This window comes from Bactrocera neohumeralis, chromosome 5, assembly GCF_024586455.1.
Source record: "Bactrocera neohumeralis isolate Rockhampton chromosome 5, APGP_CSIRO_Bneo_wtdbg2-racon-allhic-juicebox.fasta_v2, whole genome shotgun sequence".
NCBI classification, from domain to species: domain Eukaryota; kingdom Metazoa; phylum Arthropoda; class Insecta; order Diptera; family Tephritidae; genus Bactrocera; species Bactrocera neohumeralis.
Window position 1 is genome coordinate 14891345 of NC_065922.1, and position 26961 is coordinate 14918305.

A 26961-nucleotide genomic window follows, 5' to 3' on the forward strand; every position below is an offset into this window, starting at 1 on the left:
AAAATTTTTTTATTTTTTATTTATTATTTTTTTGTTATATTTTTTATATTTTTTCTGTTAAATATTCTTCTTAATTTTATGTTCATCTTTTAATTTAAATATTTTATTTTCAATTTATATATGTAATTATTTTTTAAAACTTTTTAATTTGTTTTATTGTAATTTTTTTCTTATTTTATTTACAAAAAATATGCAAAATATTATTTTTTAGCAGCACTATATTATTTTTACTTTATTATTAGAAAAAACATATGTAGTTTAATACAAAATTTCCTTGTATTACAAATATTAGTTTTTCTTTGTTCGTCTATATAAAAATAATTTCCTAAAAGTCTTCACTCGCCCATTAATTTGTGCTATAATCACCAATTATTATTTTTAATCCTAAAAAGTTAATTGAATCCATAATGTAATTATTTTTTAATTTCAATTAATTTTGTATTTTTAAATTTAATTAATTTTTTTTATATACTTTTAAATATCTGCTTTTAAAAAATTTTCTTTTCTATTTAAATAAAATATTTTTTATTTATTTTTTATACATGTTTTTCTTTTTAAAAATATTTGTTTCCTATTTTCTATATATTTTATGCTTTTTTTAATTTTATGTATGTATATATTTTTTAATATTTTTTTACCGAAACTATGTAGCGTTCTCAACCACATCCATACATACACACTTAACTTAGCCGCGCTGAGCTGTCGCACTTTAAATAAATATTTTCTTATTGACTAAGTTTATTTCTCTTTAATTTTAATGTATTTCCTTTGTTCTGTTATAAATTTTATGCGACTATATAAAGAAATACATATGTATATGTCTGTGTGTTTGTAAAATAGTTAGTAATATGTTTTCTTTTGAAGTGACATTTCAACCACTTTTGACGTAAGCGTCAAGCGTCACTTCGATAAGAGCGTTATCGCTTATCCGTGTTTCTAACAGACGTTACAAAGGGACTCGGTTTACGGTGTTGCCTTATGACATATACATACATACATTTTTTTATCAGTAGTTGAATTTTAGATTTTGTTTATCTAAAAAACCAACCCGTTCGACTCTTCTAAAGCAAACTAGTGTCGAAAGTGGCTGAAATGAAATGTATTTTTGGCTGATTTCATAGTAGTTATATTCAGTATTCCATGCAATAATTGTTGGTAGTTATTTTAATTTCGAATTCATTTAGCTGATGGAACGATTTGAACCTTAAATTCAATTATTAAAAGAAACGTTTGAGTAATCGATAAGTTCCTGGAAGAGGTCGAGAGATTTCTCTTTATTATTTGAAATTCCTGTAAAAACAAATACTTTTTGAGATAACACGCTTAATGCGGTGCTGCAAAATATTTCACAATCAGAAAATGCGAAAATCAGGGTTGATATTTGGGTACGGACAATGTCTGTTCTCTAGTTCGATAATCGATTTTTAAACTACTGGAAGGAAAATCGTGCTCATTGCTGTTCTTTTATACATGCATATGTACATACATAGGTATATAATATGTACAATTAATTGTATCAAATTTCAACACAGTTTTAGTAGATCGCAGTCATTACAGCCTTGCGAAATCATTCAAATTTTAAATCTGAATTAAGCGATCTTAAAGCTCATCTCAGTCTTTTTTTTTTTTTTGTATGTACTCTCTAACATTTTTCAAACACGCAATTGTCAATTATTTTGTTGTTTTTTGCAATTTGTTTTGCTCTCATTGTGACTTTGCTGTTGACCAGTATGTAGCGGATTTGAGACGCATTGACTGACTACAACGAGAACCTGAATGGGGAAAAAGAGTCATTATTTGTTTATTTAGTTAGCTCGCTAAGCCGGTTTACTTTTGTCGTTCTTTGTTTTTTTGTTTGCCGCATAAATTTAAGTCGACTACTTACAACAAAGCGAATTGTGAATTGGGAGCGAGAGAGGAGCCAAAAAAGTGCTGCTTCTAGTGTTTGAGCTGCGAAAGAGCGCTCATGGCTGTGGTGCCGGTTAGCAGCTGGGAACTCTTGAGTGTGTTTGCGCTCAACATACGTTACAGTAATGCAACTAACAAAAACAACAATAATAGTAATGCAATTTACAACAACAATAATGAAATTTACAACAACAATAATGAAATTTACAAGAACATTAATGCAATTTACAACAACAATAAATAAATTTACAACAACAATAATGAAATTTACAACAAAAACAACATTAAAATTGCAACAACAGCCATGCAATTCATAACAAAATATGTACGACTTGCAACAACAACAATATAAAATACAACAAAAACAATAAAAATTAGTACAACAACAATTAAAATGATTACAAAAACAATGCAACTTGCAACTACAACAATGCCACAAAAACAATAAAACAATGAAAATTAGTACAACAACAATTAAAATGAGTACCAAAACAGTGCAACGTGCAACTACAACGATGCAAATTACAACAAAAACAATATGATTTACAACAACAAAAATTAAATTTGGAACAACGACCATGCAATTTACAACAACAATATAATTTAGAACAAAAACAATACAAATTAGTACAACAACAATTAAAATGATTACAAAAACAATACAACTTGCAACTACAACAATGCTAATTACAACAAAAACAATAAAACAATGAAGATTAGTACAACAACAATGCAGCATACTGTTGTGATAAGACAAATGTTATAAAATGGCAGAGCGGGAGAGCGTCCGTGAGCGCGTGTACACGATTACAATATGCTAGTTACTCAGTTACTCAATTTAATTAAAAGTAGTTTAAATAGAAATTTTAATTAAGTGGCGCCGCATGCCTTGCAGTTTTTGCGCCATTTAGCGCGAGTTTGGGGAAAATTTCGAAAGTTTTCCTTTTTTCTAAAAGCTTCAGCGCTCAGCTAATTGCTTGAATTACGAAAGTTTTTTAATAAAATTTCCCTTTTGTAGTCGAAGTTAAACCACCGTACCTTATCGGCGCTGTGCTCTACCCTACCCATCAGCAAAATGGTGGCAATCGACGCCGCACGCCAACACTTTTTCGTGCACCTCAACTCTTCGCTCTCTCACGGAATCATGTTCCTCAACAGCCATCTTCACTCATGCCTCAAAATCTATTGTGTCGCACATATTCGTCGACTACTACTTCGAAAACGATATGGTATCGACGGTAGGTGAGTCGCTGCCACTACCTTCCCTTAATGCTCGAGCTCGTCTCGGACTCGGTTGCTTTAATTTATGCTTTTGTTTGACTTTCCTTATGTACAGACATACAGACAGACGTAACCGCTTTACCCAAGCCAAGAATCTTCCATGTTCTCCGCACATATCAATAAACATTTATGTGTGTACCCACATACATACATACTTATATACTTACATTTATATTTGCCTAGATACTCGTGTTATTTGTACTTACTTAGATTATCTTATGCGTTCATTCTACGTTCTTCACTTCTTTGTGCGCCACACTGTGTGTTGCTTTAACCACTTTTCTCAAATTGAATGCCATGACGGTTGATGTTGATGGTTATGTTATTGCTGCTGGTGTGTCGTTGGTGGTGTTTTCTCTGATGCAGGTCTTCTTCTTGCGCTACTTCTGCTGCTTCTTCCTGCTCTTATTCTTGTTCTTCCACGTTACCACGCTGCCGCTTTGCTCAGTCCATAGCCGCATAGTGTGTCAGATCGCCTCCAGTAGTGCCGTGCCTTGTTGCCGGTGGTGGAATTTGCTCTTTATTCCGAATTGCCATTATCATAGTCGTAAATTTTCTATACTATGCTGCCGCTGCCGCTGTTTCTTCGGCTTCTACTTTGCCATGTGCGTTATTTTCTTCTAAACTACGCCATTACTTTTTTATACGCATAATCTCGGTTTTATGTTTGATTACAAGAATCGCAATACCCTTCTTTCTCATGTTCCTTATTCTTACGGTATATGTATACCCTGCTGACATATAAATTGTGTGTGTGCAGTCGCCCGCAGAAAGGGTTTCTAGTTTCCTGCGTTGCGTCATTTTGTGTTTCACGGCACAGCGGGTGTATCCATTTTGTGATGGCTTAGCAGCAGGCGAACTGCTCTATTAAATATTACTCGAAGTCATCTCATTAATCCCAACAAAATTAAGATTAGTTGCTGTAAACTCATTATAAAGCATATTTCCGGTTTTCGAAAACTTTTAGGGTTGAATTACACGTGTTTCTGTCGTCGAAGCATATATTTTTAAGGGTGTGAAAACTAATTAATCGTGAATAGCGAGGTGTTTTAGAAGAAGAGAGCAAGATTTGACCAAGTATATGCTTGAAGTTTCTTTGTTGTTAAAATCTTTGGCGCTTAGTTCTTTTCTAAGTGTTTCTTTCAACATTTTGTGGGTCGTTCGTCTCTCACGTTTCAAGAGACGATCTTACAACTTGTTTTGCCTATTCTCCGGGAACGGACGGATCGTCTGCTCTCTCGTTTCAAGGTTTAAGCTGCTACTTAACTTTTGGGAGAATTTACAACTTGTTTTTCCAATTCTCCACGGACGGATCTTCTGAGAGGATTTTACAACTTGTTTTTTTTTTTATTCTCCGGGATATTAGTTCGGCTAGCGTCTACGAAATCGGCTACATTCGTTATTTTTTGGTTACAGTAGTACTCGGAACCATTATAGATTTTTTTTAGTTGTTCTTCGAACTTGGAAATATTTCCGAATTTTGAACAATATCTATAAAAGTAGCGAAAATCGTAACTTTTCGCTAACAAATGATACAAGAATACCTGGGACCATTATAAATGATTTGTTTTTATGAAGTTTGACCTAAATTTCTTTCCAAAATGGTAATATTCTCGTGGCACTACGATTTTGGTTTAATAATTATTGTCTGAGAGCTGTGGAGGCACTATGAAGAGAACAGTTTTAATGCTAGATTTAGGAGAACAGTTATAATCCTATAAAACCTAAAAACCGAAAAATGGAAAGAAATGGATTTTTAGCGAGCTTAGCCGAAGCTGTTTTATAAAATTTGAAGTCAACAGTCTCGATTTTCATTACTCATTACTTGGTAAAGAGAGCACCGGGTATACAGTATGTAGAGAAAATTCAAATTTTTTTTGTAAAAAAAATATAACCTTATAAAAATAGTTTTGGTATAATAATTTTATTGATAATCAGCGACTCTTCTCCAGAAAAGAAATACGCCAAAATATATAAAAATAATTTGGTTGACGCCAGTATATGTACATAGATATACAAACCGATTTCAATATCTTCCCCATATGAAAAAACAAAAAAATACAATGCTGTGCACGCTTGTTTAAGAAATCCGATAAGATTCAAGAGCATTATTTTCTAAAATTTGCATATATTGGATTACATCATTAACTTGATTAAAAATGAAAATACAACCCTGTGTTCCTTTCTTCTTGCTGTAACAACAAATGGGTTGCTGTGAATTCTATCGGCTTCCATACTACTTTTCTTTCTTTGTGCCAACTCCTTGTAGCTCTTTGTTCTCTCCCTTCTGCAATATTGGTTGCCATATTTATGTATATTGATTATGGTTCTTTGTCACCAAGCCTAGTCATAGTAGTCATAGCTGCTCAATGAATCCCAGAATAAATGAATATGCGTTATCAGCAGTTGAGAAGAGACTGTTCAAGAGCGATAAATGAGAGAGAGAGAGAGCGAGCGAGACCAGGAAGAAGGATACGTAGAAGGCACTTCTTCCCTGCCATGCAGCATGCCAAACCTCCTTGAGTTAATTACATACTTACACGTGGTACATACGGACATTTGCAGTAACTGTAAATGTTACTTTACCTTGAATTGAAAATTCAACAAATATTTGCTGCTAAGCACTTTCTTTTTGTGTTGCCTTTGTTTGAGGCTGTTGGTGGTAGCACCTTTAATAAAGCTAAAATCTACGTGCGTACGCAGTAAGATGGGTGTTTGTATGTATAATGTAATGAATGTCTGTATGTATGAGCATAGCAAGCAACCACCAGTTTGACAGCGTGTTAATTTGATGCTGGCTGAAGTCTTGCTGGAAGGTCGAGTTTTTGCCTTTCATACGCACATACCGACATTTCTCATACATACATATGTATGTATGTTTGTATTTTTAACATTATATTTTTTGGCATTTTTAATTTCTTAAAAAAATGTGCAAAATTAAACAAAGCCTTTACTCAATTTAACTTCATTTACCTTTTCAATGTTACAGCGGCTCAAAACCTGTTTTATGCTCCGTTGTTTAGTTTTATTTACAATCTCTCTGACTCAAATATATACATACATACATACATACACACACATGCTTTCTTTCATTTCTCTGCCATTGTTGTGGCAATACTGTCGCATAACATGTTTTTTTTTCTACACACTTAACTAACCCCCTGCCAACAGAACATGACCCCCTCCCGCAAACTAACCAAGCGTTATCAATCTTCTCGCCATACGCTTCATTTACCGCTCTCCATTTACGTGCGCTTTAACTCCACAATAGACACACGCATACTCATAACATAGCGTACATATACAACATTGTCTTATGTTTCATATATTTTCTCCCCCCATTGCATTGCACACCACTCCCAACACTCTCTTTTTTATTGTTATCACATGGAGAAAAGTCGATAAGGCATAACAGCGCATAAAAAATACGATTTCTCCTTTGCTACGCTGTTTGCTAACAGTCGCCGGTGCTCAACTGTAAACATTTGGCAGCGAATGTTAGTTGTAATGTTAATGTTGTTCGGTCATGTAAATGCTGCTCTGTGAAGAAAATGCTGCTCTGCCTGTTCGTATGCAGCGCTCTGCTTGCGTTCACTATTGCTGGCACTGTTATTTAGCAACGACTGCATCGTAAGCAGCTCTGTTGACGTTGCTGCCCTCTGATGCAATCGTGTTGAGTTTTACTTGGCATATACTATGTATGTATATATAAATACATACATACATATGTACATGTACATAAATATTAAAGAGTAAAGAAAATCTGTGGAAATCTGTGTCTAGAGCAGAGTCTGCTTATAGGAAGTGTTCGCTGCTGCGGCGCCAAATAAGTGGTGTGTGGGTGGTTGGTTGGAAAGTGTGCAGTTATGTGCAAATATGTACTACATACAAATGTCTGCATGCAGCAACCTTTTTTTTTACCTTTGTTCGAGTTTATGTGTATGTGCGCTGCTTCGGTTAAGGTGTGTAGACGGGTTGAACACCAGATAAATGTACATATGTATGTATGTACATACATTTGTACTTATGTTAAGGGTGGTGTTGGCAATCAACTCAGGGGGTGTGTGAGCGTTGGAATTTGATTTAAAGGACACATCGCTTGATGCTGATGGATGGAAATGTATGTATGGATATTTTTATAAGTTTGTGTGTTCATACATACATATGTATGTGTGTGTTGGTGTGTGTGCCTTCGTGGCTTTGTTCGAACATTCAAATATGTACAGTGGTGGTGGTGAGTGGTTTTAAGTCACTGCTATTGCAAACACGTTAAGAAAAAATTTTAATTTTATAGATTGGGGTATTATTAAACAAATGTTAAGCATAAATTTTTTTTAGAACTTCTGTGGTTCGTTTAAAAAATTAAATTTCGCTATTTTTTAATTATTATTGAAAAAAAAATCGTTGTTAAAAAATAAATCATTAAATAAAATTTTTTTGAAATAAAAAAAAAAAATAAAATAAAATATCATTAAAAAATACTTTTAAAAATTAAAAAAAAATTAAACATATTTTAAGTATTAAATTACATATAATATTGCCTGACAAAAATTTTTTTTAAATATTTCTCTGAGAAAATTATTTTTCTTTTTTAAAGTTATTTACATACATACATATATAAAAGATATATAATAAAAAGTTATCTAAAAAAAAATATATCTTGCTCTGGTTATTAAAATAATAATATTTTTTTATTCAACCTTTCAACATGTCTAATCGTGCGTACCAGAGGCACACAAATCGAGGCTCCACTGTAATCAACCACTTCTAATGCTTCCTCAATCACTAACCGTAGGCAAGCGAAACACAAACAAAAATCTTTCTTTTGTCAAATTGAGGTTAAGTTCGAATTAAATTTTCTAAGGCACGTAGTACCGCAAAGGTTTTTCAATTTTTGAATGTCACAAATATATAAATATGTACATATATACATATGTACGTACATAGTAGTAAATGTAAATATAATCAAAATTTGTATGTGCCTCACATAACCGGGTGGTTTCCTGCGTTTTCAAGCTTTCCACGAAAGCGTCACTTTCGCACTACACCAACACACACACACCGACACATATTCATTTGTTGGCAAATATGAGGCGTGTGCCAACGCGCTATGACATAACGCACGCATACTCACCGATATTTACACGCACTGACAGTTGCGGTGTCAAAGCCAAACCCAGTCAACCCAACTACATATGTACATATTGTCTCAGAGACGCACGCGGCCACAGCCCAGTTTCATTAGCCGCCCGAAAAGTTCGGCTGCAATTTGCTGCTCTCAACTGTCGGCCGGCCTGCCTCGCAACCCACAAACTCAAACTCATTTTCAAATGCGCCTTGCCGTTCACCCCGTCGGCCGAGCCTCCTTGTCCCGGCCCAGAAGCGCCGAAGATTATGCCATCGCGCATATTGTGTATCTACACCGTATTACCGCATGTATGGTGTCTACCAACTATGTATTTGTGTGGCTATGTGTGTGTAAATATTTGAACGCAGCAAGACAGCCACGCCGGCAGAGCACGCGTACATTTTGATTAACGAAGCTTTGAAAAGCATTAGCGGCGGAGATAGTTGGTCGTTGGTGAGGTGGTGCAAAGAGCTAATGAGTAAGGAGGGGAGGAGTTTTTTATGTATGTATGTGTGTTTGTGTTTGAATATGGAATTAAGTGGGTGTGTGTGTGTGTGTGGCATGCGAGTGCGTAAATTTATGTAAAAATGCGTGTGCTTTAAGTTTTCGAAAGCATTTTCACACGATTACTGCACGAAACTTACATATCGGGCTGCGTTAGTTGGCAAATTTGTAGTTGAAATTACGATTAATTTGAAGATTACAAATTTTTATTAAAGTTTTCTCTATTTCTATGGTTATTTCTTGCGCTTTGCGTGCCATTTTCCATTAGCTTGGTTAATGTTTGAGAAATTAGTGTATTTTTTTATCTCTGGCTCTCTCGTATTTGTTTTGAAAAAATGTATTTCCGTGTTGCAGAGTATTCGAGTTTTGCTATGAAAGATGTCTTCCTTATGTTTTCATTAGTTTGGTAGCATTTAAAGCAAAAGTTTTAGACTATCCCTGGCAAATATTAGCAGTAAGAACCAAAAAATGAAGGAAATATCATTCAGAACTGAAATTGATCGCCTATTCTGAGACTTGTTTTTTTGTTCATACTTTTTTTTTTTTGAGATTCCGTTAATTTAAGTTCCACACATTTTGTGATATCGATCTGCAATTTTGCGCACATCTTTTTCTCCCCAAAAAGCTACCTATTTGTTGGAACCCTTGATATCGGTTCAAACCCTTATACAAAAAACTTTTTTATTTGACAAGATACCTTCACGAAATTTGGCATGAATTATATCATACGACCATGCTACAATCTCCCAGAATATTGCTGAGATCGGACCACTATAGCACATAGCTGCCTTACAAACTGATGGATCAAAATCAAGTCCTTATATGAAAAACTCTTTTATTTGACAAGATATCTTCACAAAATTTGGCATGCGTTATTGCATACGACAATGCTACAGTCTCCGAGAATATTGTAGAGATCAGACCACTATAGAATATAGCTGTCATAGAAACCCAAAGATGAAAATATTGTTCAGATCGGATCGGACCACTATAGCATATAGCTGCCATACAAACCCAAAGATGAAAATCAAGTTCTTATATGGAAAACTTTTCTATTTGACAAGATATCTTCACGAAATTTGCCATGAATTATTTCCTACAACAATGCTACAATCTCTGAGAATATTGTAGAGATCGGACCACTATAGAATATAGCTGTCATAGAAACCCAAAGATGAAAATCAAGTTCTTATATGGAAAACTTTTCTATTTGACAAGATATCTTCACGAAATTTGCCATGAATTATTTCCTACAACAATGCTACAATCTCTGAGAATATAGTTCAGATCGGATCACTATAGCATATAGCTGCCATACAAAGTGGCCAATACGCACAGCAAATTGTCGTGGAAATTTGAGACTTTGAGAGCTTTTCCAACCAAAAGTAAATAATCCATGAGTGATATTACTTCGAAATGAAGAAATTAAACTAAAATTTTTAAAATATTCGGAAAATATATTCCATCTAACCGCACAAGTTTTGTTGAAAATAACTCGAAACATGAAAACAATAAATAATAAATGACTGATATTACTTTAAAAAAAAAAAAAAAACTAACTAAAATCAGTAAAATGTTCGAAAAATATATGCCACCTAACGTCCGAAGATTTCTTGAAAATAACACCAAACATGAAAACCCACTAAGAGAGCGCCAAAAACTCTAAATATTGCAGCTGACAACGAATTAAGCACTTCGGCTTATTTCATAACCTCGAAAAGCCTTTAATATTACCAATCTAACAATCATTAGTAGTAATATTAGAGCATTATGTCTTTAATTATTCAATTTGTTGTGAGTGTTTTTCGAACCAAGGACATCTCCTAGGCATCTTCGGTTACACTTGGAGACCCAAACGTTGCATTGTTTTGGCAGCTTTGGCATTAGGTGCTTGGTACGTACCGTCCGTGTACGTAAGTGGAACGCGCCTCGGGTTGTTGCTGTGGTTATATGAGTTGTTTTGGTCGATTTTGCGTTTTGTTGATCCATTTCATATTATTGTTTGGATATTCAACGTTATGAGTTTACAAAAAGGCTTAACCTAGCAACCGAATATTAATTCGATGTACAAAGTGCACTAAGCAGCAATGCTTAACCCAGTTGCTGGCTGCTGATCAATTAGAAACATACATATATACATACAAACATGCAAGCAAATGAACACCTGAAACAACAGGCAGACATAACGGTGCATAAGTAGCTTAAAATTTATAGAAAATTATTATTTTTTAGAAATTGTTTTTTAGAAAATAATTTTTTTTTTAGAAAATTTTTTTTTTTTTTTAGAAAATTATTATTTTTTTTTTAGAAAATTATTATTATTTTTAGAAATTATTATTATTTTTAGAAATTATTATTTTTTTTAGAAAATTTTAGAATTTTTTTTTAGAAATTTTTTGCCAAAAATTTTTTTTTAATAAAAATGAGTTATAATAAAAACAGCCACAAACACAGCAAGCCATAGCAACAAGCCGGAGAGGCGGCAGGCAAGCAAACTGTGCTTTGAGTTAGAGATATATGTATGTATGTATGTATGTATATTGGTACATATGGTCGCCTTGCAACAGCTGTTTGGCCATTTGTATCAATAAAATACCAAACAATAAAAATTTAACGGTATGCATACTTGTATGTATTTATTTGTTTTGGTCTTTTGAATGGCGTTCCCAACAAAGCCAAAAGTAGGCGCCAAAGCTACTGTGCAGCAAATAATGCAACGCACACACACACACACACATACAAACAAAAAACACCATAAACAACTGCGTGTGTGCACAAAAAGTTCAAGGATATTATGTTACATAATCAAGACAAGATACAACTGCTAATGGTTGGCATGTGGCAAGTGGCAAGTGCCCCAACGTCGCCTAGCATTTTATGTGCGTCAAACACTTTCGTAAAGAATTTGCAGCCGCAACGTGGCAACAAAAATATATAAAACAAATTTTTATACAAAAACAAAAACAAAAGCAAAAAATTCTTCGTCAACAACAAACGGCAGCAAAGTGTGTGCAACTATTTTTGTGTTGTTCCATGTTGTCGTGCGGTTGCTGCGTTGCTGTGCTGTGGTCGGTGTCAGTTGGTGTCGCTTTGGTGCATTGAAATGCTCCAGTGTTGTCCTGTTGCCATTGATACCGTTGTTATACGAGGCTTTGAGCCGCGTAAACAAACTGCCACAAATGCTTCAGCAACTTATTGGTCTCCTTATGAATATAAACAAAGTGCAGTTAATTGATTTTACAGATTTATATACATACATACATGCTTAGATAGGGGCTGGAGTGTTTGTATGTGTGTCAGTGGGGTTTCATATGCGTGCAGCTTGTATCTTGAGCTTACATCATCTTTGGTTATTTATAACGCAATTGTTATTGTTGTAATTGATTTATTTCTATATATGTCAACAAAAAGAAGAAGATTTGATTAAGTTCTACTTAAAAAGGTTTCTTACTGAGAGAGGAAGTATTGATTAAGTTAACCGGAACTTAACTACCTGGTCACGGTCTGATGGCGACAAACGACCGAAGAATGGGGCTGACAGATAGTGAAGACTACTCCTCATGATCTTAGTGACTGAACTCCATCTGGTAACGCAAAATATCACAACTGGTCCCATTGACCTATCAGATTAACCTAACTGATAGATGGCTGCTCTACGGTGAATACGGTGGTTGATGGCTTTCATTACGTTTTTGCTTTCAAATTCGCTCACAATCGTGGCTTGATGCGATAGTGCATTATCATCGTGTAAAATCCATGAGGTTTTCTTCCACAATTTCGAAAGTTTTCGACGGATGTTCTCATTCACTTCTCAATATGGCCAAATAGAACTCCTTATTGACTGTCTGTCCGTCCGGAACAAATTCATGATGCACCAAACCACGAATATACAAAAACAATGAGCATCATCTTGCTTTTTGAGCAGCCTTTTTTGGTTTCGACATAAACCCATGACTCATCGGCCATTAAAATGCTCTTCATGAATATATGATCGGAATTCGCAAGATCAAGCAAGTACAAAGAGACGGTACTTTTTTCGAAAAAAAAATTCAGCTTTATCGTGTCACGTCGAACAAGAACGCGTTTCATACTCAAAATATCCACCAAAATTATTCGAACGAACTCTCCAGAGATGTCGAACTCTCTTGCCAACTTTCTAACACTTGCCTGACGCTTTTAAGCACCATATTCTTCACTTTTTTAATATTCTCATCAGTTGAAGAGCTTGAAGGCCGTCCAAAACGAAGCATGCAAGGAAATACAGTGATAAATAGATCCTCTACAACAGCTGTTTACCCTATATCAGAACCATTTTCCTAAGCGTAACTATCTTGTCTTCAGAACTCTCTGCGTTAGACAGTGTAAACACGTTTGAGTTTCAATTTCGATCGGAAGAATTAGATTCGGGTTCCGATGGCGTATGCGCTTTCTAGTGTCTCCCTTATACACTTCAAGGATACTTCTGACGTGTTTTCTTCATCCTTTTCCGATATGTTCTAAAATTAGTAGAATTCTTATAAACTTAAGGGCTGTAAATTGTAATTTCTTGAAGGAAAGTTATCACAAAAGTTTTCCAAAAAATGTTTAATTTCTTACAACAACAATAAATGCATGTTATATGACTCGCTAATGTTATAAAAAGATCAGAAAGTAGTGATTGACAAGCTCAGATAATTTTTTTCAACACCGAAAGGCACTTAAAAGTTTTATGTTTTGCTTTTCAAAGCTTCAAATTAACATTATTATCATCATAATAAATATAATTATTAGAAAGTTTCATTTCAGTTGTGCTTTTCAAATTATATTTCAGCAAAAACTAAAAAAATATTATTTTTTCGAATTTTTGCTACACCCTGTGTTATACTACAAACTATGCTGATAACATAACAGGACAACTGAAGCATTTAAATATGAAATAACGAAAACCACAATTAAAAATATGTTTTTTGTACAGATAGTACATACATATGTATGTATTTATGTATATACATATGCCACAAGTAGGTATATTTTTATTTCATTTTGTTTTTTCAGGCACTTGCTGCGAATAAAATAACACAAGACTTAATTTAAAATGTACAGTTTACAATTTTATTTCTTGCAACTTGCTTGATAGGCTTTATATACAATGTATATTATACATACATATGTATGTATGTGTGTGAGTATTTTTGAAGTATTTGCACTTTACTTGCCAGGCAACAGAAAAAATCGAAAATAAAAGCAACAACAACCACAGTGTAGTGAAAAAATAACCAAAATGTAAAAGAGCACACGAACGACAAATAATGCTAAAAGCAACAGCAACAACAAGAACACCAAATAAATAAAATGCGAATTAAGCTGATAAAGCTGGAATTTGATTAACCTTTTTATTTGCATTCTGGTGTTGCAATTCGACTTTATTTGAGGTGTAAATAAATGAATCGCAAGAATATGCATCGGACATGCGTGAGTGTGTGTCGCCTTTAAGAAAGTAAATAGCATAGGTGGCGACAATATACAAATATATGGCAACATTGTAGGTAGCTGCAAACATGTAGATTTGGTTGCAGTTAAAAAAATTTAAAAACAAAAAAAAAAATAATACAAAATTTCTTAAAAATTTAATATTTACATTTTTTAATTAATTAATTAAAACTAATTTTTACCATTTGTTTTCTTTTGTAAACAAAAATTCTAATTTTGAAAGTGAAATAAAAATTAAAATAATATTTTTTACCCAAAAATTCTGTTTTTTAGCTGTAAATTGCTATTTAGTATTTTTTTTCATTTTTTTGCATTTTTTCCATTTAAAAAATATTGTGGAAAAAGCTCTTACACTCAAAAAATTTTTTTTTCATTTACTTCCATATTTTGAGAACCTATAAACTCAGGAAATTTAAAAAAAAATGGAATAATTTTGTCCTAAAATATTTTTTTTTAATTTTTTATATCAAAACAAAATTTTATTTATTTTTTTTCAATTTTTATCCCAAAAAAAAATTTTATTAATCCAAAAAAATTAAAAAAAAAAATTCATTAAAAAATTTTTTTTTTATTAAAAAAGAAATTTTATTAAAAAAAATGTTTATTAAATGTTAAATTACATTTTTTAATTAATTAATTAAAATAAATTTTTACCTTTTGTTTTCTTTTGTAAACAAAAATTGTAATTTTGAAAGTGAAATAAAAATTAAAATAATATTTTTTACCCAAAAATTCTGTTTTTTAGCTGTAAATTGCTATTTAGTATATATTTTTGCATTTTTCAAAACATTAAGGATCCATTTAAAAAAATAAAAAACCTCTTACACTAAAAAAAATTTTCTTTCATTTACTTACTTTGAAAATAAATGAAATTTAGAATAAATATTTTTTTTTTATTTTTTTACCAAAAAAAATTTTATTAAAAAAAAAATTTTATTAAAAAAAAATTATAAAAAAAATGTTTGTTAAAAATAAATGTTTATAAATGTTTATTAAAAAAAAGTTTTTTTTGTTTTAAATTTTATTAAAAAAAAAATTATAAAAAAAATGTTAAAAATAAATGTTTATTAAAAAAATTTTTTTATTAAAAAAAATTTTATTAAAAAAATTTATATTAAAAAAAGTTTGATTATTGTTTTTAATTTTTATATAAAAAATTTTATTTTTATTTTTTTTTTTAAATATTTTATACCAAAAAAAAATTTTTTGCAAAATTTTTTGGGAACTCATTCATTTTAGGCAACCACATGCTTCTTATGAACATAAGACTGTATGCAAACAGATCTGCTTATATTTTTGTATAAATAAATACTTCTGTGTATGCTTATTTTACTGATCTCGAACAGCGTTCTAGTTTTTCAACTTTTGTCTAGAACGCGCTCGTCGCCTTTATTTACTATTAATTAAGCACACAATTGTTGAATTTCATACAAATTTTATGACAATTTAAATTTTACACCTGCCAATTGTAGTTGCCAGGGTTTTTGAAACTCGTTTCGCTAAGAAATGCATACAAATATATGTACATACAAACCTACAATATGTGTGTGTGTGTACTATAAGAACTATGAGGTGACTGTTTGTGCGGGATGTGGTGTGTGAGCAATTAAAACAAAGCGCATCAGGTCAACTTATTAAAGACTACGGGCTGTCATACGCACAAAAACAGCTTATATACGAATATCCATACATACATACATACATACAAACAAATATACAAATGTTTCCACATACTAATCGAACAACTTTCGACTTTTGACACTTGGACGACGGAGTTGTCAGGCGAGAAGTTAAGTTGAGTGCTCGAACTGCTCGAAGATTTAATTTTTCGCATTAACTCGTAAACAATCTTACACACACACATACATGCACTGTACAAAGTATACATTCATTTGTCAGGTTTTCTGTTTGCGCTTTTTTTGCTGAAATTGAATGCAACACCAATTTGTTTAAAATCTCAATCTGAACTGTTTAATTCATGTAAATTGTATTTACAAAACAACAAAGAAACCCACACACACACACACGCACACGCTTCGCGAAAAGATTAACAAAGCAGCGCCAGTGTGGTTAATGGGAAGCCATTAATACGCAAATCAGTGCATTCACTTTTCGGCGACAAAATTATTATGCGCTCGCATTTAGTAAATTCACTTTTTAAATAATTAGCGCAAAAAGTAATTGCAGACAATTCACTGTCAAAGTTTAAATGCACAAAAAAAAATTATATATACTATAGATATGTATTTTTGCTATATATAGTATTTTGAGTATTCCAAGTCACTAATATTCAGTTGGGTTGTGATTTTTTGTCTTTCTTTTATTCAAAATATGACGCAGTTTTCAGTCAATTCGCTTCAAACCAGCACAACTAAAAATGTCAACTAAAAATATATATGTATCTATATTTTGAAAATTAGTTAAAAAATCTGAAAATTATCGACTTACACAATTTTTTTTTAAATAACTAAAAAATAAGAAATTTTCCAAAGTTTTAAAATATGTAAATTTTAACAATGAAAACTTTTAAGCCATTTACACACAATTATAGTACAAACATAAATAAAATACATGTTTTTATTGTAATTTGTTTTATTGTAATTGTTAATTGTAATTCAGCTTTAAAAAGAAAGCGCATTATAAATGCTGAGGATCTGTAAAAATTTGTCTGTATTTTTTAATTAAATTTAAAATCTATTTTTTTTTAATTCAACACTTAAGGGGTCAGTAGGGTAATCTTTTTTCATATATTTTTTTTTTAATTTTCTGTTCACTTATACTTAGAATTAATGTAGAAACCCACTTTATCATTGGAAGGTTTCGAAAAAGGCCCACAAATAATAATACCGCTCCACGTTTGGAGCGCTCGTTTATGTCCATCTTTGTATGCTTTTTCAGTAACTCAAACTTTAAACGCGTTTTTCTCAAAACAGACTTTTTTAAACTGGCGGTCATGATTCCGGTCGAACTACTCAACCGATTTGCTTAATTTTTTTTTAATATTCACAAAACGCCTGGCTATCGTCATTCATAATTTTTTATAATTTATTGATAATGTTATGACAAAATTTATATAAAGAAATTTGGGAAAAATTATAAAAAAAACCTTTTTCATTTATCAACATTTTTTCATGATCCTAGTAGGGACGATAACCATTCACGTTCCTTTTTAGAATAAATTGGGTTTTTGTGTTTCAGATGATGCAAACAAGAGAAATCGTGTCCGCCAGTGAAAACCGCATCTCATTCACGCAGCCATTTCTCCGACAGATGTCTTAAAAAAATTCCGAAAAAATTTGTTTATACAATCCACGATATATAGTACATACCTTATGATATGTGAGAAAACTTCTATTGTAGAATAAAAATTTCTGTGAAAAAACTGTCAAAAAACAGGCCAGATTACCCTACTGACCCCTTAAAAAATATTGTAATTAAGATAAAAATCTCAACAAAAGTGTATTAAATTTTATATCCTAAATTCAACATTATTATAAAAACTACAAACAAAATAATAATAAAAATATAAAAAAATAATAATAATACAAAAAATTGATAAAAATAATGTATATAAATAATAAATATATAAAAAATAATAAAAGTAAAAATGTCTATAAATAAAAGACAATAAAAAGTGTAAAAAAAATATAACAAAATAATAATAAATTTAAAAAATAACAAATAATAATAATACAAAATTATAAAAATATTAAATAATAAATATATAAAAATATAATAAAAATAAAAGAAAATTAATAACAAAGTGAAATATATTACATAAATAATAAGAATAAAAATCAAAATTACAAAAAAAAAATTTCTAAATATTTTTGAAATTATTTTTTTTTCTAGTTTTTTTTTTAATATTTTTCAATAATTTTTTGAAAATAATTTGCTAATTTGTTTTAAACTAATTTTCGTTTTAATATGCAAGAAAATAACTTCAAGCATAGTAATTCTCAATATTTTTAACTGTGTACATACAAATTACGGAAAATACATGCAATTTTTTTTGCTACGCATAGAAATATATTTTATAAAAAATTATTTCAATAAATTTTCAAGCTTCATCAGAAATTTATTTTTAAAAGTCACTTTTTAAAAAAAAATATTTTTTTTATTAAAATATTTTGCTTTTAACAAACAATTTAATGCCTTTTTTTTCTTTACAAAATATTTTGTTTTTAACAAAAAATTTATTTAACATTTTATATATTTTATTGCTATGTTTTCTTATACAAAAAAAATATTTTTGAAGAATTTTTTCAAAGAAATAAATTTTTTTAATTAAAATATTGTTATTATAATGTTACTTTTTTATAAAACAAATTTTAATAAAATATCATTCCAAGTAAATCATTTCTCTTTTACAAACTATTTTATTTTTAACAAAAAAATTTAATTGTTATTGTTATTTAACATTATATACTTTTTTATTGTTTTTTTTGTTAAAAAAAATATTTTTGATAATTTTTTTCAAAGACTTCATTTTTTTAATATAAAAATAATGTTTTAAAATATTTAAATTTTTACATTACAAATATAATGTTATGCTTATTTAAGACTATATATTTTATTTATATTTAATAAATGTTCACTCTTTGCCAGAAATTTATTCTTAAAAATTTTATTATAAATTATAAATGATAAATATAATATATAAATATTAATTTAGTAAAATATTTCAATTAAAATAATAATAATTTTATTAATTTTTTTTTATATTTCTTCAATATATTGTATTGTTTATCCCTTAACATAAAAACTAATAGATATTAATTTTTTTCTTTACAGAGAACTACAAGATGGCACATTAAAAGATAACAATCTTATGGATGGCTCCAGAATTATATTGATACCAAATGTAGAGACCGGCTTGCTGGTAAGTGAAAATGAAAATTTTAAGTTAAAAACAAAAATAAAATTCATGAAAAATGTAATTATGAGCAAATGGGAAAAATTTCAAAAAAAAAAATTTCATAATATTTTATCTAAAAATATGGTAATTTTCAGGCAGACAAAATATCTAGTAAAAAATGCAAAAAATTTAATATATTGATGGAATTATACATGATACGTAATGAGTCTTCAGAGCTAATGAGTTTTTATGATATTAGATATAGTGCATCCATACCTCAATCTGATTTAAAAATTTGAAAAAAAAATCCGGCTCAGAGAAAGAATTTTTTTAAAATAATTTTCAATAAAAAAACTTTTCCGATATTTAGCAAAAAGCTTGTTCAACTTCCATTTATTCAAACTATTGACAAGTAAAATAGTCTAAATTTTACTTGAATTCGATTATGAATAATAATGACTAAAAATAAAGTTTATTTTTTTTTTGATTTTTTCTATATTTTTTTTTAAATTTTTTTATTTAAAATTTAAAAAAAAAAAATTGTTATTTTAGATTTTTTTTTAATAATTTTGAATTTTTTTAATATTTTTTATTTTTTTTTATTTAAAATTTTTTTTTTAAATTTAAAAAGTTTTTTTTTTTAATTTTTTTTTTATTTTTTATATTTTTCTATAATTGTTTTTTTGACGAGTAGTTTATTCAAATTTCAATGATAGTGACGATATTAGCAAAGAAAATAATTTTCTTACAGCAAAAACTGTTGAATATTTTCGAATACATACTATATTTCTCAAAAAAAAATTATGCAAGTACAGGCTATGACAAAACTGTAGTCAACTTTAGTCTGAAAATACTAAAAATTAATAAATTTTCCATTGCTGACCTCAAACAAAGCAAATTTTATTACAAATCAATTGGCAATTAATTGCAATATTGAAAGTAGATTTGTCGATTTTTTTTACAAATACAACAAAATAATTTAAATATATAATTGAAGCACTTGTAGAAATATATCTACGTGGATTAGCATGACAAAGACTCATCGGCATGCCTATTAAATCCACTACGTTGAAACTTGTTAAGTTCGCCTGCCTTTCCATACAACATACGCACACACATACATACATACATACATGCTTACTCCCGACTTGTTTTTGTTGTTATGCATTTTTCACCAACACCGCCTTTGTTCAAAAAAGCGAAACTCGCTGCGAGTAATGGCAAATTTTTAACCAAAATTTCAACAATTTCATTTTAGTCAGACCTGCTTGACGACCTCGCCATAGCGACTACAACAACAATAACAAAACAAACCAAAATACCAAAAAGGCTAAAAATGTATTTTGAATTAAATTTCAATTAACTACAACAAAGCTATGAGTGAAACGCATGTTAAAAAGTTCGAATTCGAAATTAAAAACCCACCAACACACTCACCTTCGCACATGCACACAAACATACGTACGTTTATGTGTATCTATTTCGTATGTACTTGACACCAGTAAATCCAGCGCGTGTGCTTAAATAGCTTTTTTTTAGTCAAAAGCGTTCGCACCGCAATTATAGTGTTTTATTTAACATATGTACATATCTACATATGCATATGTGTATGTGTGTATGTATGTATGTTTGCATGCGTTAAATTTATATCAATATCAAAAGCCAAAAACAAATACGCTACGCGACAGCGCTTTGGGTGATTTGCTGATCACCACTTTGCCGCTGATGACTTTGAGGGCGTTCGTTTGTGCGCAGCCGCACATGGCTAATTCGAGCGCAGCGCTTGACTTGGCTTACTGTGCGTCCGCCGCATATGCAGGGTGCAGGCCTGGTGTGAAATCCACCAGTAGCCGTCGCGCAAGTCTTTGTGCGCTGACATAATCGCCTTTGTCGGCTGACAGCGGCGTTGTTGGTGGCTTGCCAAAGAGACTGGTTGGCGTGCGTCTGCTGCTCTGACAGCAGTACACATGTGTTTGTATGTTTGTCTGTCGCGTTGGTGGCTCTGCAGTGGCTTGACAACTGGTCGCTTGAGCTCTTGTTTAGCCACTTCTCGTGCTCACTAGTGAGTGAGTAGTTTTGTCGTTGTTATTTGCATTTGTTTGTGTTGTTGTATAGTTTTATAGTTTTTCGAAATTTAATATGACGCTCACTTGTTGCTGCTTTATGTTGTAGTAACGCACATATAACCGTATTCTTTGTTTGATAAAAAAACGCCTGCAAAGTATGTCAACTAGACAACATTGCTGACAACCTTACTAAAACTTGCTTAAGCGAAAATTCACTATTGTGATCAAAAAAAGCAAGGAATACTTTGGAAAACTTTGCCCATAAATGCATATTTGCCATACATACGAGTATGTACACATAATTATGTGTGTAACGCTTCAAAAGTGTAATTAGAAAGCTCTTACTGCTCAAGAGCTTTTTGAAGCCTTCATGAAAAACTAAAAACATTATAAATTAATTTTATGCAACTTTATTTTTGAGAGCTTTTTCATGTTTCTGCGCTGAGCTTTTTTAAACTTTCAAAAGCATAAGCTTTCATGGAAAATTTCTTTAGACCATTTTGAATAAATTTTAATGGAACTTTGTTTCTGAGAGCTTTTTCGTGATTGAGTGCTGAACTTTATTAAACTTTCAAAAGCTTAAAAAGTATTACACTCGGTATGCCTCAAATTTGGTTACTTTGTTTCTGAGAGCTTTTTCATGCCTTTCTGATGAGCTTTTTTAAACTTTCAGAAGCATAAGCTTTCATGAAAACTACTTCAAAACAATTTTAATTCATTTTTATGAAATGTTATTTCTGAGAGCTTTTTCATGTTTGTGCTTTAAGCTTTCATGAAAAACTTGTTCAAACATTTTAAATAAATTTTTATGCGATTTAATTAACACTTTTTTCCTCTGCGAAAATAGTAATATTCATAAGCTTTTTACAGCTTTGATAAAATGAACTTGCTTAAAAACACCACTTGTTTTTTTTTTTTTGTAATTTTATTGCTCCCGAAGCTTTTATAGTTACATACAATTTTTTTAACCCTTTCACAAAAGCATTTGCCTTATGTATTTAATTAATATATTTCCTTGAAGGAGAAGGTCTTTACGAGCTTGAGCTTTTTGGAGCTTTCGCTTCAAAACTTTAAGAAACACTCAAAATCAGTTCTCGTGTGCATTTAGTTTCCGCTTGAAGCTTTCAGCAAAGCTTTTGAAAGCTTTCACAATATTTTGCGTATTATCAATTTTGTTAATATTTCAAGTTAATGAAGAGCTTTTTGAGCTTACTGTTAGTTACATACATATTAAGATATATTCTTTATAAATCCTTTTTGATTAGTGATTATACTAAACCTTTCATTCATTTTTAAAATATTTAGTTAGTTCAGAAGCTCTCTGGGTTCTGGGTTCTGGATTAAAAATTCATGTATGATATTTCTTATAAGAAAATTAACGGGAACCAGGCTTTATAGCTTGCTAAAGCTAAAAAGGTGATAAATGATTTGATTCTACACTCATACAGTAACTAAGAAGAAGTATAGAAATCTGAAATTCCAAAGCCAGCGAGTGCCCACACATCAAAACTATTAAATAGGTATTCGAGGGTTGTATGCTCTGTTCGAAAATATATTATTTTTCTATGTAATATTAAAAAGTTAGTTTGTGGTTTTTAACTTTAGCAAATTAAGCTTTAAAGCTCCCCATGCATATGTGATAATCGCAACATCCCAGAATTTCAAGATTTTCCTCTTACATCTCACAACTTGCTAACAACTACATCTTTCTTACCTATAAAAATGCCTAAAGAGTAGAGCTTAACACCGCTACTCCAGTTTCTCACTTGAACACCGTTACCTTTAAAAAGTGCAAGCCTTTCTCTTGTCTTCTTTGCAGTAAAAGCTACTAACTGTTGCGGTGTCACGTGTCTACCAAGAGTCGTAGAGGTAAACAGCTGGAAAACCGTTTACTGTCAGTCGACTTTCAAAGTGTTTACAACAGTTTTCTCTATTGTCTAAGTCAAACGCAGCTCGCAGCTCGCGGCTCCGCACGTCAAAGACACGCCATAAACTGGAGCAAACTGTTAACGCTACGATTACCCAATTCTTCTGCTGCGGTTTCTTTGCCGGTTTCTCCAGCCACAACAGTCATCTTCAGCTGGTTCTCTAACAGCGCATGCGGCTATAATTTGCTCTTTGCCGTTGCTTCGTGCTTTTTACAGTACGAAACATGCGCTTTCGTAACACCGTTTCTGGCACAACTAACTGCTCGTCGCTCCGGCGAGTAGCGTGTTACTCCATATCGGTGTCTTCAATTGTTATGGGAAGCGTTTCTTTGACTGGGAGCTAAACAACAACAATTGTTGTAAAATGATTGTTCATAAACGTTTTTGTTTTTATTGTTATTGCTTATGCTATTGCTATTTTTATTATTGCTACCAATCATTGCTCTTGTGTGTGCGTTGCCTTCGCCTCTTCTTAGCCATATTTGACGCTGCTGCTATCGTAAAACGTTTAAGAATTCTTCATTCTCAACGCTGTCAGTCTTCACTCGTTCCTCTTGTCTTCTGCACTTTTGCTCACTTCTTTTTGTCACTGCCTCTAACTACTCTTGATGGTTTACTCATCTAGTGTACTTGTAAATACATACATATATGTATGTATGTATATACCCATAAATATACCTAAAAATGTACCCACAAATATAGCTGAAAATATACCCATATACATATGTACATATGTATAAGAATTCGTGATTTTTGTCTTTAATGATGTTTGACTTTTATTGTTGCTATTGGTTTGTTGTTGCTGGTAATGTGATTTGTTATATCTTCTCTTTGACCGAATTTCCGAGATAATATCGTCACGGGCATATGTACGTTTGCTTTGTATTGGGGACAATAACGGTTCGGTTTGGTTCTTGGTAACTTAACGCGCATATCTCGTTTAATTGTATGAATTTCAATTCGAAATTTGCTTCGTTTTTACCTTTTGTTCTATCTCTTTCCCCAAATGTCTTTTTAACTGCTAATGTTATTCTCTCCAACACCGTTGCTTTTGTGTAGAGAAACTGCTAGGTTTCGGTGCATGTAGACACAGCTGTTACGCTTGCCTATTGGATACACCATTTTCGTGGAATATTTGCATGACATTTACATTAATCAACGACGGGTTGAACTTTATTTGGTGATTAATGTTTATGTATCTACATATGGTATGTACATAGTATGTGTAAGTGTATGTAGAATGCGAAAGAAATTCTAATTCTTGCCACCAAACTCAGTTTTATGTAGTCAAAGTTGTAAAGAACGGCATTACATGTAGTGTACTCAGTCAAGTATCTACCAACACAGTCTCTAGAAGACCTCATATGCCTCAGAAAATGCAGTATTGTCAAAAAAGGCTTTTTGGTCCAGCCTGGGAGTTGAAACTCTTTCAAAAACTTGAGTTTTAGAAACGTATGGACTCCAACAAATATTAAATGCCTTCAAAGAGAGATTCGAAAAAAGTATGCTAACTCACATTCAGCAGCAAAGATTGAGCTTAAATAGCCTATAAGCTAATGAAATCAAAAATAAGCAATATAAAAAATAAATAAACTGAGATTAATGGACTACTGTCAAAAAACTGATCTCAAATTTTCAGCGCCACTCATCCTGTCACACAATTACTCCGAAATTTATCTAAGCAATCCTTGATTTTAAGTACTCACTTAGATTGATTCGGATTAGACTTCTTTCAGTCTTCCATTGATGAAATGTTATTTGAGGAAAGTTTTAGTGACCTGCAAGTGGCTCATACCGTTGTTGTGACAACAGCTCTGATGATGCGAAAGGCATTTTCCACCCCCTCCCCTGCAAAAAAAAAAATATATATACGTGTATATAAGCGAACTAGGCCCTCCGGTTTTGAGATATCGATCTGAAATCTTTCACACGTCTTTTTCTGACCGATAAAAATCAAGTCCCTGTATAGAAAACTTTTTTATTTCATCAAGTATTTTCGCGAATTTTGTCACAAGGCAACAGTACAATCTCAGAACATATTGCTCAGATCGGTCCACTAAAACATCTAGCTGCTATACAAACTGACCGAACGAAATCAAGATAAAGATCTGTTTGTACCATTTTATGGTACAAGTATAAGAAATTTAGCTGTGAAGGGTATGGAACTTCGGTGCAACCGAATTTAACATTTTTTTGTTTTTGAAGTATAATAGTTGAAATAGTTTAACCTAGTTCATTCCTACATTAAATTCAAACTTTTGGTTAAAATTCGGCTTAGTATCGACTTTTTCTATATGTGACCTGGTCTACGAAAAGGGAGCTAAGTTGCAAAAACTAGTTTTCTGGGAAAAGCTGTTAAAAATAATCGTCAGTTTCTCGTTATCTCATTAATTGTTCTCCTTTTTTTCGACACCTAAGCCCCCTTTCCGTAGACCAGGTCACATATACGTATATTTTGTTGCTATAGAGACATCTTCCAAAATTTTATGCAATCACTAGGTTTTGAGAAAAATTAAAAATTTTCAATCAACTCAATTTGCTTTTAGAATTTTATTGCGGTGTGCGTCTTAACTAACTATTTGGTATACCTAAAAAGTACCACATATTAATAATTATATTTAATAATAATCTAAATGTTATTTTGATAAAGACATCTTCTAAAATTTTTTATACAATCACTAGGATTTGAGAAAAATTAAAGATTTTCAAACCACCCAAATTGCTTGACAATTATTGTGTAGGTGTGTGTCTTGGCTAAATATTTGATACACATACCCAAAAAGTTTCACACTAAATATTTAATACTAATCTCGCTAACTTACTGTAGGTTGTATTATTGAAAAAAATTGCAGTAAAAATAAAAATAATCGGAAAAAAATTCAAAAATTCAAAAATCCAATTCGAAAGTGCCGTCTTCAGAAAAAATAAATTTTTACTATATAATCACAGCCGTCTAAAGTGAGATACTTTACAAAGCAATTTCTAGCCTAGTATGTAATATATTCTAATAGATGAATATTTTCGCTCTTTATAGTGTTGTAATTATAGAAATCCGCTATGCGCTTTGTTTTTACATATTTACATAGCACAAACATACATACAAAGAATTTGAATCAAAACAGGAGCACGCCCACAATAGACCAAATATATGCTTAAATGTGCTTGCTCTCAACTGCTTCAATCGGAATATTTGTATGCAAATATATTATTAGAGTATTGCCACATTACACACTTGCAAATATCAATGAGACACAGACACTTTGTGGCATCAAATGCAAATCATATACATATACCGTTGCTTGCAGTTATTAATCATTTCAGCACTCATATAGTTATATAGTATATATGTAGATGATATATACTACATATAACTGTGTATGTACTGACTGAGTGCTCACAAAAATAGCTAAGCAGTTTGCTAAAAATAAATTTATACTCTAGAGATTTGCATATTATTTACATGCAGCGTACAGCTGTGCCTACACGGTGTGTTTGTGTGTATGTTTGTATGAATGCCAATCATCATCACCATATTGAGATCAACGTTGACGCATTCCCCTGTCATCTAGCTAATTCTGCCTTTCTTTTCGATTCTTCTTCTGGAGAAAATATGAAGCGACACCAATTTGAAATATCTAAAAATGGAATTACAGTTGACATTTTTAATATGTGTGTGTGTGTGTGTGTGTAACACTACGTGTTTAAGGTTGACACATGTGTGAAGCGATTAATGGTTGAAAATATTAAGATATATACATATATAGACATATATGTATGTATATATAAATTAAAAAATATAATTATTATTTTTTGTTCTTT

At 31.3% G+C, this 26961-nt stretch overlaps 1 protein-coding gene across 1 annotated transcript in view; it reads left to right on the top strand.

Moving 5' to 3' along the window:
- The window catches only part of LOC126760611 (midnolin homolog), an 82433-nt gene that overhangs the window by 21287 nt on the left and 34185 nt on the right, over nt 1–26961 (top strand). The window contains exon 2 of the mRNA XM_050476375.1: nt 19085–19172. Within this exon, the coding sequence (XP_050332332.1) occupies nt 19085–19172 (88 nt within the window). The remainder of the gene's footprint in view (nt 1–19084; nt 19173–26961) is intronic.